At 41.4% G+C, this 20521-nt stretch overlaps 1 protein-coding gene across 1 annotated transcript in view; it reads left to right on the forward strand.

Annotated features, from left to right (window-relative positions):
* Positions 1 to 20521, forward strand: part of LOC142350941 (uncharacterized) — a 136075-nt gene that overhangs the window by 47743 nt on the left and 67811 nt on the right. The window contains exon 16 of the mRNA XM_075402966.1: positions 3856 to 16134. Coding sequence (XP_075259081.1) covers positions 3856 to 16134 — 12279 coding nt within the window. The remainder of the gene's footprint in view (positions 1 to 3855; positions 16135 to 20521) is intronic.

Raw genomic sequence — 20521 nt, forward strand, 5'->3', positions numbered from 1 at the left:
GCCCAACTATTACATCATTTTACCCCCTCTGAACAAATTACCCCCTCAGTCTTACACCATTTTACCTCCCTTGGCAACTCAACTCTTAGCTCATTTTACCCCCCTCTGGACAAACTGCCCCCTCACTTTTACACCTTTTTACCCCCCTTGTCAGCCCAACTCTTACATCAATTTACACTCTCTGGACAAATTCCCCCCCCCCCCACTCTTACACCATTTTACCCCCCTTGGCAGCCCAACACTTACATCAATTTACACGCTCTGGACAAATTACCTCCTAAACCCTTACACCTTTTTATCCCCCTTGGCAGCCCAATTCTTACATCATTAAACCCCCTCTGAACAAATTACCCCCTTACTCTTACACCATTTAACCCTTTTGGCAGCCCAACTCTTACATCATTTCGCCCCCTCTGAACAAATTACCCCCTCACTCTTACACTATTTTACTCCCCTTAGCAGCTCAAATCTTAGCTCATCTTACCCCCCTGGACAAATTAACCCTTCACTCTTACAACATTTTTCCACTTGGAAGCCCAACTCTTACCTCATTTTACCCCCTCTGGACAAATTACGCCCTCACTCTTACAACGTTTTACCCCCCTTGGCAGCCCAACCTTTAAATAATTATACCCCCTCTGAACAAATTACCCCCTCACTCTAACACCATTTTACCCCCTTGGCAGCTCAACTCTTAGCTCATTTTACCCCCTCTGGACAAATTACCCCCTCACTCTTACACCATTTTATCCCCCTTGGCAGCCTAACTTTTACATAATTTTACCCCCTCTGAACAAATAAACCCTCACTCTTACAACATTTTTCCCCCCTTGGAAGCCCAACTCTTACCTCATTTTACCCCCTCTGGACAGATTACGCCCTCACTCTTACAACGTTTTACCCCCCTTGGCAGCCCAACCTTTAAATAATTATACCCCCTCTGAACAAATTACCCCTTCACTCTTACACCATTTTACCCCCTTGGCAGCTCAACTCTTAGCTCATTTTACCCCTTCTGCACAAATTACCCCCTCACTCTTACACCATTTTATCCCCCTTGGCAGCGCAACTCTTAGATCATTTTACCCTTTCTGGACAATTTACTCCCTCACTATTACACCATTTTACCCCCTTGACAGCCCAAATCTTACATCACTAAACCCCCTCTGAACAACTTTCCCCCTCACTCTTACACCATTTTACCACCCTTGGCAGCCCAACTCTTACATCATTTTACCCCCTCTGAACAAATTAACCTTCACTCTTACAACATTTTACCCCCCTTGGCAGCCCAACTCTTAAATCATTTTACCCTTTCTGGACAATTTACCCCCTCACTATTACACCATTTTACTCCCTTGACAGCCCAACTCTTACATCACTAAAACTCCTCTGAACAACTTTCCCCCTCACTCTTACACCATTTTACCCCCTTGGCAGTCCAACTCTTACATCATTTTACCCACTCTGGACAAATTACCCCCTCACTCTTACACCATTCCCCCCCTTGGCAGCTCAACTCTTAGCTCATTTTACCCCCCTCTGCACAAATTACCCGCTCACTCTTACACCATTTTACCCCCTTGGCAGCTCAACTCTTAGCTCATTTTACCCCCCTCTGCACAAATTACCCCCTCACTCTTACACCTTTTTATCCCCCTTGACAGCCCAACTATTACGTCATTTTACCCCCTCTGAACAAATTACGCCCTCACTCTTACACCATTTTACCCCCCTTGGCAGCCCAATTCTTACATCACTAAACCCCCTCTGAACAAATTACCCCCTCACTCCTACACCATTTTACCCCTCTTGGCAGCCCAACTCTTACATCATTTTACCGTCTCTGGACAAATTACCCCCTCACTCTTACACCATTTTACCCCTATTGGCAGCCCGACTCTTGCATCATTCTACCCCCTCTGAACAAATTACCCCCTCACTCTTACACCATTTTACCCCCCTTGGCAGCCCAACTCTTACATCATTTTACCCCCTTGACAGCCCAACTCTTACATCACTAAACCCCCTCTGAACAACTTTCCCCCTCACTCTTACACCATTTTACCACCCTTGGCAGCCCAACTCTTACATCATTTTACCCCCTCTGAACAAATTAACCTTCACTTTTACAACATTTTACCCCCCTTGGCAGCCCAACTCTTAAATCATTTTACCCTTTCTGGACAATTTACCCCCTCACTATTACACCATTTTACTCCCTTGACAGCCCAACTCTTACATCACTAAAACTCCTCTGAACAACTTTCCCCCTCACTCTTACACCATTTTACCCCCTTGGCAGTCCAACTCTTACATCATTTTACCCACTCTGGACAAATTACCCCCTCACTCTTACACCATTCCCCCCCTTGGCAGCTCAACTCTTAGCTCATTTTACCCCCCTCTGAACAAATTACCCCCTCACTCTTACACCATTTTACCCCCTTGGCAGCTCAACTCTTAGCTCATTTTACCCCCCTCTGCACAAATTACCCCCTCACTCTTACACCTTTTTATCCCCCTTGACAGCCCAACTATTACGTCATTTTACCCCCTCTGAACAAATAACGCCCTCACTCTTACACCATTTTACCCCCCTTGGCAGCCCAATTCTTACATCACTAAACCCCCTCTGAACAAATTACCCCCTCACTCCTACACCATTTTACCCCTCTTGGCAGCCCAACTCTTACATCATTTTACCGTCTCTGGACAAATTACCCCCTCACTCTTACACCATTTTACCTCTATTGGCAGCCCGACTCTTGCATCATTTTACCCCCTCTGAACAAATTACCCCCTCACTCTTACACCATTTTACCCCCCTTGGCAGCCCAACTCTTACATCATTTTACCCCCTCTGAATTTCAATCAGGGGGGAGAGGTGTTATTCCTGAAAAGTCCTCCCATTGCAGCCCATTGCGGCCCACTCTTACATGGCAATTTCAGTCATGGGTGAGTAATTCCTGAAAAGTCCTCCCATTGCAGCCCACTCTTACATGGCAAGCCCATTGCAGCCCACTCGTACATGGCAATTTCAGTCAGGGGGGTAATTCCTGAAAAATCCTCCCAGTGCAGCCCATTGCAGCCCACTCTTACATTACAATTTCAGTCAAGGGGTGTAATTCCTGAAAAGTCCTCCCATTGCAGCCCATTGCAGCCCACTCTTACATGGCAATTTCAGTCAGGGGGGGGGGGTAATTCCTGAAAAGTCCTCCCATTGCAGTCCACTCTTACATGGCAATTTCAGTCAGGGGGTGTAATTCCTGAAACGTCCTCCCATTGCAGCCCACTCTTACATGGCAATTTCAGTCAGGGGGGTAATTCCTGAAAAGTCCTCCTATTGCAGCCCCCTCTTACATGGCAATTTCAGTCAGGGGGGTAATACCTCAAAAGTCCTCCCATTGCAGCCCAACTCTTACATCATTTTACCCCCTCTGAACAAATCACCCCCACACTCTTACATCAATTTACCCCCCATAGACAAATTACCCCCCACTCTTACATCAATTTACCCCCCATAGACAAATTACCCTCCCAATCTTACATCAAAATGGGAGGATTTTAGGGAGGACATTCGACCCGGGCGGGGGGGGGGGGGTAATTTCCCTACCTTAAGTACATGATCCAGACCCAAAGTAACTTCGACAAAAAGTCTTTAAACATGACTAACCACGGTCTTTTAAAACCCAAATATGGTCATTTCATGGGTCTAAATCGGGCACTCAACTAGAGAACTGCCAAATTTTATAGAGACAATTTTTGGAAGTAACAAAATGGGAGGCTTTTAGGGAGGACATTCGACCCGGGAAATGTGGGGAATAAAGGGACGTTTGTTTGTTTGTTTTCTAGATGTATTGGAGGAGGACAGCAGCAGTGGGAGCATTTCGGTCATGTCTATCAGCGGCGACTATGAAGACCAACACCTGGCTATAACTCAGGAGGAAGATGAGACAGAGAGAACCAGTGTCACTCTCGAACACGACCAAGAGGAGGATCAAGAAGAACTACTCGATCAGACAACAACAACAACTTCCATTGCAGTGGACACTTTTGACAAGGAAGCAAACGTCAAAGAAGAAGAAGAAGTAGAAGCAACAGAAAGGGATGCTGTGGTGGACGATGAGGAGGAAATGGCGGAAGAGGTGGAATTGACAGTGGACGTTGTGCAGTTCCACGTTACTGCACAGATGGAAGAGTTTGAACAGGGAATAATTGTCACAATAGGCAGAGAGGTGACAATGGAAGTGCTGACAAGTTACAGTGAACCAACTATCCCGGGTGAACAGAATGACGTCACCGAGATTTATGACGTCAAGAGGGAGGTAGTAACCGAGAGCGACGGAGACAGGGATGAGCAGGAGACCCTTTCCCATCAACAACCCCAATTCCAGACCTCCCACCACCAGATGGAACAGTCTCAACCTAAATTCCTCGGAAGAGAAATCGAACCCACAGTTGACCAAACAGAAGAAGTGGAAACAGAAATCTCAGAGGTCAAACTCACTGTTGAGGAAACAACAGATGACACCAAAGTTGTGGCTGATATCAAAGAGGAAGAGAAGATCAGCGAAATTGAAGACCTTGAAACTGACAGTGAGAAGATAGAAGTTGATGTCACAGTTGACTCAACAGAAGAAGTGGAAGCAGAACCCTCAGAGGTAAAACTCACTGTTCAGGAAACAGCAGATGACACCCATGTTGTGGTTGATATCAAAAAGGAAGAGAAGATCAGCGAAATTGAAGAACTTGAAACTGAAAGTGAGAAGAGTGAAGTTGATTTCACAATTGACTCAGCAGCAGAAGTGGAAGCAGAAACCACAGAGTTCAAACTCACTGTTGAGGAAACAACAGATGACTCTAAAGTTGTGGTTGATATCAAAGAGGAAGAGAAGATCAGCGAAAATGAAGACCTAGAAACTGAAAGTGAGAACAGTGAAGTTGATTTAACAATTGACTCAACACAAGAAGTGAAAGCAGAAACCTCAGAGGTCAATCTCACTGTTGAGGAAACAGCAGATGACACCAAAGTTGTTTTTGATATCAAAGAAGAAGAGAAGATCAGCGAAATTCTGGAACTGGAAACTGAAAGTGAGAAGAGTGAAGTTGATTTCACAGTTGACTCAACAGAAGAAGTGGAAACAGACAGCTCAGAGGTCCAGCTCATTGTTGAGGAAACAGCAGATGACACCCTTGTTGTGGTTGATATCAAAGAGGAAGAGAAGATCAGCCAAATTGGAGACCTTGAAACTGAAACTGAGAAGAGTGAAGTTGATTTCACAGTTGACTCAACAGAAGAAGTGGAAGCAGAAACCTCAGAGGTCCAACTCATTGTTGAGGAAACAGCAGATGACACCAAAGTTGTTGTTGATATTAAAGAGGAAGTGAAGGTTAGCGAAATTGTAGAACTGGAATATGAAAGTGAGAAGAGTGAAGTTGATTGCACAGTTGACTCAGCAGAAGAAGTGGAAGCAGAAACCTCAGAGGTCAATCCCACTGTTGAGGAAACAGCAGATGACACCAAAGTTGCTGTTGATATCAAAGAAGAAGAGAAGATCAGCGAAATTGTGGAACTGGAAACTGAAAGTGAGAAGAGTGAAGTTGGTTTCACAGTTGACTCAACAGAAGAAGTGGAAACAGAAAGCTCAGAGGTCCAACTCATTGTTGAGGAAACAGCAGATGACACCAAAGTTGTTGTTGATAATAAAGAGGAAGTGAAGATCAGCGAAATTGTAGAACTGGAAACTGAAAGTGAGAAGAGTGAAATTGATTTCACAGTTGACTCAACAGAAGAAGTAGAAACAGAAAGCTCAGAGGTCAATCTCACTGTTGAGGAAACAGCAGATGACACCCATGTTGTGGTTGATATCAAAGAGGAAGAGAAGATCAGCCAAATTGGAGACCTTGAAACTGAAACTGAGAAGAGTGAAGTTGATTTCACAGTTGACTCAACAGAAGAAGTGGAAGCAGAAACCTCAGAGGTCAAACTCACTGTTGAGGAAACAGCAGATGACACCAAAGTTGTGGCTGATATCAAAGAGGAAGAGAAGATCAGCGAAATTGTGGAACTGGAAACTGAAAGTGAGAAGAGTGAAGTTGATTTCACAGTTGACTCAACAGAAGAAGTGGAAACAGAAAGCTCAGAGGTCCAACTCATTTTTGAGGAAACAGCAGATGACACCCATGTTGTGGTTGATATCAAAGAGGAAGAGAAGATCAGCCAAATTGGAGACCTTGTAAGTGAAACTGAGAAGAGTGAAGTTGATTTCACAGTTGACTCAACAGAAGAAGTAGAAACAGAAAGCTCAGAGGTCCAACTCATTGTTGAGGAAACAGCAAATGACATCAAAGTTGTTGTTGATATCAAAGAGGAAGTGAATATCAGCGAAATTGTAGAACTGGAATCTGAATATGAGAAGAGTGAAGCTGATTTCACAGTTGACTCAACAGAGGAAGTGAAAGCAGAAACCTCAGAGGTCAATCTCACTGCTGAGGAAACAGCAGATGACACCCATGTTGTGGTTGATATCAAAGAGGAAGAGAAGATCAGCCAAATTGGAGACCTTGAAACTGAAACTGAGAAGAGTGAAGTTGATTTCACAGTTGACTCAACAGAAGAAGTGGAAGCAGAAACCTCAGAGGTCAAACTCACTATTGAGGAATCAGCAGATGACGCCCAATTTGTGGTTGATATCAAAGAGGAAGAGAAGATCAGCGAAACTGTAGACCTGAAAACTGAAACTGAGAAGAGTGACGTTGATTTCACAGTTGACTCAACAACTGAAGTGGAAGCAGAAACCGCTGAGTTCAAACTCACTGTTGAGGAAACAGCAGATGACACCAAAGTTGTGGCTGATATCAAAGAGGAAGAGAAGATCAGCGAAATTAAAGACCTTGAAACTGAAAGTGAGAAGAATGAAGTTGATTTCACAGTTGACTCAACAGAAGAAGTGGAAGCAGAAACCTCAGAGTTCAAACTCACTGTTGAGGAAACAGCAGATGACACCCATGTTGTGGTTGATATCAAAAAGGAAGAGAAGATCAGCGAAATTGAAGAACTTGAAACTGAAAGTGAGAAGAGTGAAGTTGATTTCACAATTGACTCAGCAGCAGAAGTGGAAGCAGAAACCGCTGAGTTCAAACTCACTGTTGAGGAAACAACAGATGACACCAAAGTTGTGGTTGATATCAAAGAGGATGATGAGATCAGCGAAATTGTAGACCTGAAAACTGAAAGTGATAACAGTGAAGTTGGTTTAACAGTTGACTCAACAGAAGAAGTGGAAACAGAAAGCTCAGAGGTCCAACTCATTGCTGAGGAAACAGCAGATGACAACAAAGTTGTTGATATCAAAGAGGATGTGAAGATCAGCGAAATTGTAGAACTGGAAACTGAAAGTGAGAAGAGTGAAGTTGATTTCACAGTTGACTCAACAGAGGAAGTGGAAGCAGAAACCTCAGAGGTCAATCTCACTGTTGAGGAAACAGCAGATGACACCAAAATTGTTTTTGATATCAAAGAAGAAGAGAAGATCAGCGAAATTGAAGACCTTGAAACTGAAACTGAGAAGAGTGAAGTTGATTTCACGGTTGACTCTACAGAAGAAGTGGAAACAGAAGGCTCAGAGGTCCAACTCATTGTTGAGGAAACAGCAGATGACACAAAAGTTGTTGTTGATATCAAAGAAGAAGAGAAGATCAGCGAAATTGTAGACATTAAAACTGAAAGTGAGAAGAGTGAAGTTGATTTTACAGTTGACTCAACAGAAGAGGTAGAAGCAGTAAATTCGGAGGTCAAACTCTCTGTTGAGGAAAAAGCAGATGACACGGAAGTTGTTGTTGATATCAAAGAGGAAGTGAAGATCAGCGAAATTGTAGAACTGGAAACTGAACGTGAGAAGAGTGAAGTTGATTTCACAGTTGACTCAACAGAAGAAGTGGAAGCAGAAACCTCAGAGGTCAATCTCATTGTTGAGGAAACAGCAGATGACACAAAAGTTGTTGTTGATATCAAAGAGGAAGTGAAGATCAGCGAAATTGTAGAACTGGAAACTGAACGTGAGACGAGTGAAGTTGATTTCACAATTGACGCAACAGAAGAAGTGGAAGCAGAAACCTCAGAGGTCAATCTCACTGTTGAGGAAACAGCAGATGACACGAAAGTTGTTGTTGATATCAAAGAGGAAGTGAAGATCAGCGAAATTGAAGAACTTGAAACTGAAAGTGAGAAGAGTGAAGTTGATTTCACGGTTGACTCAACAGAAGAAGTGGAAACTGAAACCTCAGAGGTCAAACTTATTGTTGAGGAAACAGCAGATGGCAACAAAGTTGTTGATATCAAGGAGGAAGTGAAGATCAGCGAAATTGTAGAACTGGAAACTGAATGTGAGAAGAGTGAAGTTGATTTCACAGTTGACTCAACAGAAGTGGAAGCAGAAACCTCAGATGTGAAACTCATTGTTGAGAAAACAGCATATGACACCACAGTTGTTGATATCAAAGAGGAAGAAAATATCAGCGATATTGTAGACATTGAAACTGAAAGTGAGAAGAGTGAAGTTGATTTCACAATTGACTCAACAGAAGAACTGGAGGCAGAAACCTCAGAGGTCAAGCTCAATGATGAGGAAAAAGCAGATGGCACCACAGTTGTTGATATCAAAGAGGAAGAGAAGTTCAGCGAAACTCTAGACCTGAAAAATGAAATTGAGATCTCCGAAGTTGATTTCACAATAGACTCAACAGAAGAATTGGAAGCAAAAACCTCAAATGTCAATCTCACTGTTGAGGAAAATGCAGATGAGAACAAAGATGTTGCTGATATCAAAGAGGAAGAGAAGATCAGCGAAACTGTTGACCTGAAAAGTGAAAGTGAGAACAGTGAAGTTGATTTCCTAATTGATTCAACAGAAAAAGTGGAAACAGAAACCTCAGAGGTCAAACTCATTGTTGAGGAAACAGCAGATGACACCAAAGTTGCTGATATCAAAGAGGAAGAGCAGATCAGCGAAATTGTAGACATTAAAACTGAAAGTGAGAAGAGTGACGTTGATTTTACAGTTGACTCAACAGAAGAGGTAGAAGCAGTAAATTCGGAGGTCAAACTCTCTGTTGAGGAAAAAGCAGATGACACCAAATTGGTTTTTGATATCAGAGAGGAGGAGACAATCAGTGAAATGGTAGACCTGGAAATTGAAAGTGAGAAGAGTGAAGTTGATTTCGCAGTTGACTCAACAGAAGAAGTAGAAGCAGCAACTTCAGAGGTCAAACTCACTGCTGAGGAAACAGCAGATGGCACCAAATTGGTTGTTGATATCAGAGAGGAGGAGGAGGTCAGTGAATTTGGAGACCTGGAAATTGAAAGTGAGAAGAGTGAAGTTGATTTCGCAGTTGACTCAACAGAAGAGGTAGAAGCAGTAAATTCGGAAGTCAAACTCTCTGTTGAGGAAAAAGCAGATGACACCAAATTGGTTTTTGATATCAGAGAGGAGGAGACAATCAGTGAAACGGTAGACCTGGAAATTGAAAGTGAGAAGAGTGAAGTTGATTTCGCAGTTGACTCAACAGAAGAAGAAGAAGCAGAAACTTCAGAGGTCAAACTCACTGTTGAGGAGACAGCAGATGACAACAATGCAGCTGTTGATATTCAGGAAGAAGAAAAAACAAATGAAAATTTGGAGGATGCAGCAGATGATACCACAGTTGCTGTTGATATCAAAGAGGAAGAGAAGATCAGCGAAATTGTAGACCTGGAAATTGAGAGTGAGAAGAGTGAAGTTGATTTCACAGTTGATTCAACAGAAGAAGTAGAAGCAGAAACTTCAGAGGTCAAACTCTTTGTTGAGGAAACAGCAGATGACACCACAGTTGCTGTTGATATCAAAGAGGAAGAGAAGATCAGCGAAATTGTTGACCTGGAAATTGAGAGTGAGAAGAGTGAAGTTGATTTCACAGTTGATTCAACAGAAGAAGTAGAAGCAGAAACTTCAGAGGTCAAATTCTCTGTTGAGGAAGCAGCAGATGATTCCACAGTTGCTGTTGATATCAAAGAGGCAGAGAAAATCAGCGAAATTGTAGACCTGGAAATTGAGAGTGAGAAGTGTGAAGTTGATTTCACAGTTGATTCAACAGAAGAAGTAGAAGCTGAAACTTCAGAGGTCAAACTCTTTGTTGAGGAAACAGCAGATGATACCACAGTTGCTGTTGATATCAAAGAGGAAGAGAAGATCAGCGAAATTGTAGACCTGGAAATTGAAATTGAGAAGGGTGAAGTTGATTTCATAGTTGATTCAACAGAAGAAGAAGAAGCAGAAACTTCAGAGGTAAAACTCTCTGTTGAGGAAACAGCAGATGATACCACAGTTGCTGTTGATATCGAAGAGGAAGAGAAGATCAGCGAAATTGTAGAGCTGGAAATTGAGAGTGAGAAGAGTGAAGTTGATTTCACAGTTGACTCAACAGAAGAAGTAGAAGCAGAAACTTTCAAGGCGAAACTCTCTGTTGAGGAAACAGCAGATGATACCACAGTTGCTGTTGATATGAAAGAGGAAGAGAAAATCAGCGAAATTGTAGACCTGGAAATTGAAAGTGAGAAGAGTGAAGTTGATTTCACAGTTGATTCAACAGAAGAAGTAGAAGCTGAAACTTCAGAGATCAAACTCTTTGTTGAGGAAACAGCAGATGATACCACAGTTGCTGTTGATATCAAAGAGGAAGAGAATATCAGCGAAATTAGAGACCTGGAAATTGAAAGTGAGAAGGGTGAAGTTGATTTCACAGTTGATTCAACAGAAGAAGAAGAAGCAGAAACTTCAGAGGTCCAACTTTCTAGTGAGGAAAGGGCAGATGATACCACAGTTGCTGTTGATATCAAAGTGGAAGAGAAGATCAATGAAATTGTAGATCTAGAAACTGAAAGTGAGAAGAGGAGTGAAGTTGATTTCACAGTTGATTCAACAGAAGAAGTAGAAGCAGAAACTTTCAAGGCGAAACTCTCTGTTGAGGAAACAGCAGATGATACCACAGTTACTGTTGATATCAACGAAGAAGAGAAGATCAGCGAAATTGTAGACCTGACAATTGAGAGTGAGAAGAGTAAAGTTGATTTCACAGTTGTTTCAACAGAAGAAGTAGAAGCAGAAACTTCAGAGGTCAATCTCTTTGTTGAGGAAACAGCGGATGATGACACAGTTGCTGTTGATATCGAAGAGGGAGAGAAGATCAGCGAAATTGTAGACCTGGAAATTGAAAGTGAGAAGGATAAGGTTGACTTCACAGTTGATTCAACAGAAGAAGAAGAAGCAGAAACTTCAGAAGTCCAACTCTCTGTTGAGGAAACGGCAGATGAAACCACAGTTGCTGTTGATATCAAAGAGGAAGAGAAGATCAGTGAAATTGTAGATCTAGAAACTGAAAGTGAGAAGAGTGAAGTTGATTTCACAGTTGACTCAACAGAAGAAGTAGAAGCAGAAACTTTCAAGGCCAATCTCTCTGTTGAGGAAACAGCAGATGATACCACAGTTGCTGTTGATATCAAAGAGGAAGAGAAGATCAGCGAAATTGTAGACCTGGAAATTGAGAGTGAGAAGAGTGAAGTTGATTTCACAGTTGATTCATCAGAAGCAGTAGAAGCAGAAACTTCAGAGGTCAAACTCTCTGTTGAGGAAACAGCAGATGATACCACAGTTGCTGTTGATATCGAAGAGGAAGAGAAGATCAGCGAAATCGTAGACCTGGAAATTGAGAGTGAGAAGAGTGAAGTTGATTTCACAGTTGATTCAACAGACGAAGTAGAAGCTGAAACTTCAGCACTCAAACTCTTTGTTGAGGCAACAGCAGATGATTCCACAGTTGCTGTTGATATCAAAGAGGAAGACAAGATCAGCAAAATTGTAGACCTGGAAAAAGAAAGTGATAAGAGTGAAGTTGATTTTACAATTGATTCAACAGCAGAAGTAGAAGCAAAAATTTCAGAGGTCAATTTCTCTGTCGAGGAAACAGCAGATGACACCACAGTTGCTGTTAATATCAGAGAGGAAGAGAAGATCAGTGAAATTGTAGACCTGGAAACTGAAAGTGAGAACAGTGAAGTTGATTTTACAGTTGATTCAACAGAAGATGTAGAAGCTGAAACTTCAGAGGTCAAACTCTCTGTTGAGGAAACAGCAAATGATTCCACAGTTGCTGTTGATATCAATGCGGAAGAGAAGATCAGCGAAATTGTTGACCTGGAAACTGAAAGTGAGAAGATTGAAGTTAATTTCACAGTTGATTCATCAGGAAAAGAGGAAGCAGAAACTTCAGAGGCCAAAATTTCTGTTGAGGAAACTGCAGATGACACCAAAGTTGTTGTTGATTTCAAAGAGGAAGAGAAGGTCATCAAAATTATGGACCTGGAGACTGAAATTGAGAAGAGTGAAGTTGATTTCACAGTTGACTCAACAGAAGAAGTGGAAGCAGAAACTTCAGAGGTCAAACTCACCGTTGAGGAAACTGCAGATGACACCAAAGTTGTTGTTGATATCAAAGAGGAAGAGAAGATCAGTGAAATTGTAGATCTAGAAACTGAAAGTGAGAAGAGTGAAGTTGATTTCACAGTTGACTCAACAGAAGAAGTGGAAGCAGAAACTTCAGAGGTCAAACTCATTATTGAGGAAACGGCAGATGATACCACAGTTGCTGCTGATATCAAAGAGGAAGAGAAGATCAGTGAAATTGTAGATCTAGAAAGTGATAGTGAGAAGAGGCGTGAAGTTGATTTCACAGTTGATTCAACAGAAGAAGTAGAGGCAGAAATTTTCAAGGCGAAACTCTCTGTTGAGGAAACAGCAGATGATACCACAGTTGCTGTTGATATCAAAGAGGAAGAGAAGATCAGCGAAATTGTAGACCTGGAAATTGAGAGTGAGAAGAGTGAAGTTGATTTTACAGTTGATTCAACAGAAGAAGTAGAAGCAGAAACTTCAGAGGTCAAACTCGTTGTTGAGGAAACAGCAGATGATACCACAGTTGCTGTTGATATCGAAGAGGAAGAGAAGATCAGCGAAATTGTAGACCTGGAAATTGAAAGTCAGAAGGGTGAAGTTGATTTCACAGTTGATTCAACAGAAGAAGAAGAAGCAGAAACTTCAGAGGTCCAACTCTCTGTTGAGGAAACGGCAGATGATACCACAGTTGCTGTTGATATCAAAGAGGAAGAGAAGATCAGTGAAATTGTAGATCTAGAAATTGAAAGTGAGAAGTACGAAGTTGATTTCACAGTTGACTCAACAGAAGAAGTAGAAGCAGAAATTTTCAAGGCTAACCTCTCTGTTGAGGAAACAGCAGATGATACCACAGTTGCTGTTGATATCAAAGAGGAAGAGAAGATCAGCGAAATTGTAGACCTGGAAATTGAGAGTGAGAAGAGTGAAGTTGATTTCACAGTTGATTCAACAGAAGACGTAGAAGCTGAAACTTCAGAGGTCAAACTCTTTGTTGAGGAAACAGCAGATGATACGACAGTTGCTGTTGATATCGAAGAGCAAGAGAAGATCAGCGAAATTGTAGACCTGGAAATTGAGAGTGAGAAGAGTGAAGTTGATTTCACAGTTGATTCAACAGAAGACGTAGAAGCTGAAACTTCAGAGGTCAAACGCTTTGTTGAGGAAACAGCAGATGATACGACAGTTGCTGTTGATATCGAAGAGCAAGAGAAGATCAGCGAAATTGTAGACCTGGAAATTGAGAGTGAGAAGAGTGAAGTTGATTTCACAGTTGACTCAACAGAAGAAGTAGAAGCAGAAACTTTCAAGGCGAACCTCTCTGTTGAGGAAACAGCAGATGATACCACAGTTGCTGTTGATATCAAAGAGGAAGAGAAGATCAGCGAAATTGTAGACCTGGAAATTGAGAGTGAGAAGAGTGAAGTTGATTTCACAGTTGATTCAACAGAAGAAGTAGAAGCTGAAACTTCAGAGGTCAAACTCTTTGTTGAGGAAACAGCAGATGATACGACAGTTGCTGTTGATATCGAAGAGGAAGAGAAGATCAGTGAAATTGTAGATCTAGAAATTGAAAGTGAGAAGTACGAAGTTGATTTCACAGTTGACTCAACAGAAGAAGTAGAAGCAGAAATTTTCAAGGCTAACCTCTCTGTTGAGGAAACAGCAGATGATACCACAGTTGCTGTTGATATCAAAGAGGAAGAGAAGATCAGCGAAATTGTAGACCTGGAAATTGAGAGTGAGAAGAGTGAAGTTGATTTCACAGTTGATTCAACAGAAGACGTAGAAGCTGAAACTTCAGAGGTCAAACTCTTTGTTGAGGAAACAGCAGATGATACGACAGTTGCTGTTGATATCGAAGAGCAAGAGAAGATCAGCGAAATTGTAGACCTGGAAATTGAGAGTGAGAAGAGTGAAGTTGATTTCACAGTTGATTCAACAGAAGACGTAGAAGCTGAAACTTCAGAGGTCAAACGCTTTGTTGAGGAAACAGCAGATGATACGACAGTTGCTGTTGATATCGAAGAGCAAGAGAAGATCAGCGAAATTGTAGACCTGGAAATTGAGAGTGAGAAGAGTGAAGTTGATTTCACAGTTGACTCAACAGAAGAAGTAGAAGCAGAAACTTTCAAGGCGAACCTCTCTGTTGAGGAAACAGCAGATGATACCACAGTTGCTGTTGATATCAAAGAGGAAGAGAAGATCAGCGAAATTGTAGACCTGGAAATTGAGAGTGAGAAGAGTGAAGTTGATTTCACAGTTGATTCAACAGAAGAAGTAGAAGCTGAAACTTCAGAGGTCAAACTCTTTGTTGAGGAAACAGCAGATGATACGACAGTTGCTGTTGATATCGAAGAGGAAGAGAAGATCAGCGAAATTGTAGACCTGGAAATTGAGAGTGAGAAGAGTGAAGTTGATTTCACAGTTGATTCAACAGAAGAAGTAGAAGCTGAAACTTCAGAGGTCAAACTCTTTGCTGAGGAAACAGCAGATGATACGACCGTTGCTGTTGATATCAAAGAGGAAGAAAAGTTCAGTGAAATTGTAGATCTAGAAACTGAAAGTGAGAAGAGTGAAGTTGATTTCACAATTGACTCAACAGATGAAGCAGAAGCAGAAACTTCAGAGGTCAAACTCTCTGTTGAGGAAACAGCAGATGATACCACAGTTGCTGTTGATATCGAAGAGGAAGAGAAGATCAGCGAAATTGTAGACCTGGAAATTGAGAGTGAGAAGAGTGAAGTTGATTTCACAGTTGATTCAACAGAAGAAGTAGAAGCTGAAACTTCAGAGGTCAAACTCTTTGTTGAGGAAGCAGCAGATGATACCACAGTTGCTGTTGATATCAATGCGGAAGAGAAGATCGGCAAAATTGCAGACCTGGAAACTGAAAGTGAGAAGATTGAAGTTAATTTCACAGTTGATTCCTCAGGAAAAGAAGAAGCAGAAACTTCAGAGGCCAAACTCTCTGTTGAGGAAACTGCAGATGACACCAAAGATGTTGTTGATTTCAAAGAGGAAGAGAAGGCCAGCAAAATTGTGGACCTGGAGACTGAAATTGAGACGAGTGAAGTTGATTTCACAGTTGACTCAACAGAAGTGGAAGCAGAAACTTCAGAGGTCAAACTCACCGTTGAGGAAACTGCAGATGACACCAAAGTTGCTGTTGATTTCAAAGAGGAAGAGAAGGTCAGCAAAATTATGGACCTGGACACTGAAAGTGAGAAGAGTGAAGTTGATTTCACAATTGACTCTACAAATGAAGCAGAAGCAGAAACTTCAGAGGTCAAACTCTCTGTTGAGGAAACAGCAGATGATACCACAATTGCTGTTGATATCAAAGAGGAAGAGAAAATCAGCGAAATTGTAGATCTGGATACTGAAAGTGAGAAGATTGAAGTTGATTTCACAGTGGACTCAACAGAAGAAGTGGAAGCAAAAACCTCAGAGTTCAAACTCACTGTTGAGGAGACAGCCGATGACAACAATGTTGCTGTTGATATTCAAGAAGAAGAAAAATTAAATGGAACAGTGGACTTGCAAACTGTAAATGAGAAGAGTGGGGTTGATTTCACGGTTGACTCTACAGAAGAACTGGAGGCAGATACCTCAACAGTTGATTCCAATCGAGTTGTTGGCACTCAAGGTAAATTACAATGTAGAAAGCTTTTTCTCAGTATGCAAGTAAAAGTATCGAATGCCCTTGTTACCAATATTCGTCGATATTAATTAATATTGTTAATTTTACCTTGCTCTCGAACAAACTAAGATGCAATTACTGTAAACGTGTGCGTTATTTATTTACCAAATTTTAGACAATTATGCGCTTTCAGTCAAATATTAAAAGTTATGTAATAGAAGAACTTTTAATTTAATTGTTCCGACCCCTCTTTTGGGGAAGGAACTATATACTCAAATGGACCGTGTACACCATCCGCAACGATGGATGTAGGTCGGCACATAAGGGATGATGAGTAGCACTTAGCCGGATGCTGCACTCCAAGCTGATCCCCTCCAGACAGTGTAAAGACGGCCCAGTCACAAAAATAACAAACAAGTGGAGAATAAAGCACCTATATATATATAAATAGCACACATAGGGAACTGGTAAGGAAGGATTAAAATAAAAATAGGATATCAAGGAATCAGCAAAGGAATAAAGTTAAGCAGCCAAACACTCAGTGCAGCCTTCCCTCCTCCGCGACGGCGCTAATCGAAGTCTCACTGAGAACACGAGACTTGAGGGCGCGACATCCCCTCCAGCAGAGAACGCTGATTTTCGTTCGGATGTAGCTTATAGTGTCGGCGTACGGCTCTCCGCGTTTTTCGCTGATCTTGGTTGCGAATTGTTTCATAACGCGCGATGCTGACGGTCCAGCACCGCCCGAGCAAAAACCGGTGTTCAGTTTCGCGGATTCGCTCTTCGTACTTATTTGTTGTTTCTTTGCACTCGTAAATAACTAATAAACTGCTTTCCTTTGAAATTAAATTTCCTCGGGTCTTGATTGAATGCAGTTTATCCAACGGTTGTTGGTTTATTTTTAATGAAAGACCAAGTCATTTCTTATGCAGTTTTTAGTGAGCTGAAATACTGTTTTTTCAGAGCAGTAAAAATCTTTTGAATTAAATTGGTTTTTTCTAAAGATAGATTTATTTGAACTACGTGCTCAAGAGTAAACTAATTATTGATCTCAATAGGCACCAGTTAGTCAGTTAGTATGTTTTGAATGGGAGTTTTGTTATCGTGATCGATTTAACGTTGCTCACATGCCAATTCAATTTTTTTTGGCAGAACATGCTGTCTGCACTTAATATTGCACTGTTAATTCCTGGTCTTTGTACTCGTCCCGCGTATTCAGTTGTGGCTTGCGTCTACTAATGTTTAGAGCTTCTACGGCCATAGGTTTTTCGATATCCTGGCACTGATATATTGTCTTATAATTAAAGGCGGTTAGAGCCCCAAAGCATTCCACATGTTTGGCCACCGGTGAATCAATTTTTTGTGCCCCGAAAAACTCGTGGTCAAATGTCGACAAGTTTGGCCGACATAGGTGGAATTGCAGCCACAACTGAGTTCGTAGACCACATGAGATTTCAGATTGACCTTAAAAATAAATTTCGGGACGGTATGCAAGTTCGTAGTTTTTGCATGGTGAAGATAGTATAGATTAAAGCAATCTAGCTTCTACCTCCTGTTCATATTACATTAGTCATTTACGTAACATAATCGATAAACGGCTCAATTTTTAAGAATAAATGAGTTATTTTAAAGGGAAACTTTGCAAAGATATTTATGTTTCAAAGAGATTGAAAGCAATTGTCTCAAGAATCTTCCTCTTAGATTGACCTATGCAAATCAGTCGTTTTTGTTTGGGCTACTATTTTATGGATGTACGTCAAAAGCGCGATTATCCTTTCCGTGAACTATTTGAGGAAATTAAAGTATTGACAGTTTATGATCTCTATTGTTTTGGAATGATCAAATTCAGTTTAAAAGCATTGAGGCAAGAAACTCTTCTTTCTTGAATAACTTTTAGTCTAAGACGGGATCAGTTTGCGAAACAAAGAACTCAAAGGAACTAGTAGTAGTGGTATCAGACTTAAATTACATCAAAGTGTAGTACATATCAGCAGACAAAATAGGCATCACATGACATTTTTTTAGAGAAAACTGCAAAAAAACTTATGTTTGATTACAGGCTTGAATATCTTTAATTGCAAAAAAGGGGTCTTCTAGCTACGCTCAAATGCAAAACCAAACTACAGTAGACATCTCTTAGGCTAAGAGGTACCAAGATAATCAATGGCTTATCAACCATGATTTGATACCTCCAGATGTTTTTCGGCTTAATCAGAATCACTTTACAAGACTTACCAGGAAACTCTATTGTTCGCACTGAAAAATTATCTTGGTAAACTAGGTGCTCCATATAAGGGCTGCTACCTGTAGGAGGATCCCTCTGATGCAACATTCACTATTTTTCAACTGTAGTGTTCATTTGTACGCGCCAAAAAAATCTATATGTACGGGTGCGTGCACTTAAATTGTAAATGAATACATTTGAAAGCAGTACTCGAGAAAATTGTTCTTTTAGTTATAGAAATAAAATAACGTTTTCATCAGTGTTTAGAACAAATCTTGACTGAAACTCTTGGAGTCACTGAATTGGGTGTAATTTTTAGAAACATGCCTGCAATTTCACCCTGAATTTTTTTAGTAGTTGAAGAACTAACTCAATTAAAATTTTTTGCTATATCTAGCGTCTTCAGGTAAATTGCAAATTGAAGTTATATTTTCAATTAAATTTATTTCAATTCAATTATGAAACAAAAGAATAAATTTAGATTTTTGGAAGAACAAGAAGTTGACGCTTTTGACATTTTTAGTCAAATAAAGAGTCTTTTCTTCTTCTCTTACAGAACTATTTCAAGGCTTAAGAGCAAACCCCCTTTATTTTTCATGAAGAAGAATGCTATTCTAAATTTCCACACAGTGGCGAGCCGTGTCGTCTTAATGAGTGTACTCTTGCCGTACTGAAAATCTTAGTACAGTCAAATATTAATAGTTATGTAATAGAAGAACTTTTAATTTAATTGTTCCGACCCCTCTTTTGGGGAAGGAACTATATACTCAAATGGACCGTGTACACCATCCGCAACGATGGATGTAGGTCGGAACATAAGGGATGATGAGTAGCACTTAGCCGGATGCTGCACTCCAAGCTGATCCCCTCCAGACAGTGTAAAGACGGCCCAGTCACAAAAATAACAAACAAGTGGAGAATAAAGCACCTATATATATAAATAGCACACATAGGGAACTGGTAAGGAAGGATTAAAATAAAAATAGGATATCAAGGAATCAGCAAAGGAATAAAGTTAAGCAGCCAAACACTCAGTGCAGCCTTCCCTCCTCCGCGACGGCGCTAATCGAAGTCTCACTGTGAACACGAGACTTGAGGGCGCGAGGACTTGAGGGCCCTCCAGCAGAGAACGCAGCTCCTCAGAAGTGCGAAGCTGATTTTCGTTCGGATGTAGCTTATAGTGTTGGCGTACGGCTCTCCGCGTTTTTCGCTGATCTTAGTTGCGAGTCAATTCATAACGCGCGATGCTGATGGCCCAGCACCGCCCGAGCAAGCAAAAACCAGTGCGTTGAAACTGCTGTGTTCGGTTTCCCAGATTCGCTCTTCGTATTTATTTCGCTTGATGCTCTCGTGATATTTGTATGCATCTTTTATGGTCTTAGGGCAGCTCTTCGCGTGAGGGTTGAAAATCTTCACATCGAAGAAAGTGCGATCAAAGCGGGTGCCCCGCAGTCCGTTTGCCTTGATGTCCAGTCGAGAGTCATCATCAGTAGTGGTGGAATTACTCGAGAAAATTTCTCCATCGAGCGACTGAAGTTTTGGCTCTATCTGGACATCGTAGCAAACGTCATCCATCAAGTTTGCAAAGACGTCTCTGATTTTGTTGTGACGTAGGTGCGTATAACCGCCTTTGGCGCAATGAAGGGCATGGGTGAGGCTAAATTCTTTCCCGCATGAGCATATAGCTGGCGTGTTCTTCGCTTCCCAGGTGTAGCGAAGTGCTATTCCATCACGGAACTCAGTCTTCGTGATGTCGAAACCATGTTTTGATAACGGAAACGCGTTAAGCTAGCTAAATGCTCCTTTTTTCCGAGGCCAGCTTCATTTCTGGTAGATTTTTTTCTATTCTGGATTTTTTCGAGATGAGTTCCATGTCTGCTTTCTGTCTGAGACTGATCTTGGTTTGTTCTAATTCACATTGTTGAATATCGAATGAATCATTATATGACTCCAACGGAGTTGAGAGTTCAATTGATTTCTCAAGATTTTTATGAAGATCTTGTGGAGGGCGATGTTAAGCCCACCCATTCTGAGAGGGAGAGAAAAAAGTTCTCTTTCCTCTTGGATTATTTCTTTGCCGACGATGTTTGGTATGACTCAGCCTAGCCGCTCCTCTACCTTGTCCAGAACCCCGTCCATGGAGGGGGTAGTACGCGAGAGAAAGCTCAA

The sequence above is a fragment of the Convolutriloba macropyga genome, chromosome 12 (assembly GCF_964194025.1).
Source record: "Convolutriloba macropyga chromosome 12, txConMacr16.3, whole genome shotgun sequence".
NCBI classification, from domain to species: Eukaryota; Metazoa; Xenacoelomorpha; order Acoela; family Convolutidae; genus Convolutriloba; species Convolutriloba macropyga.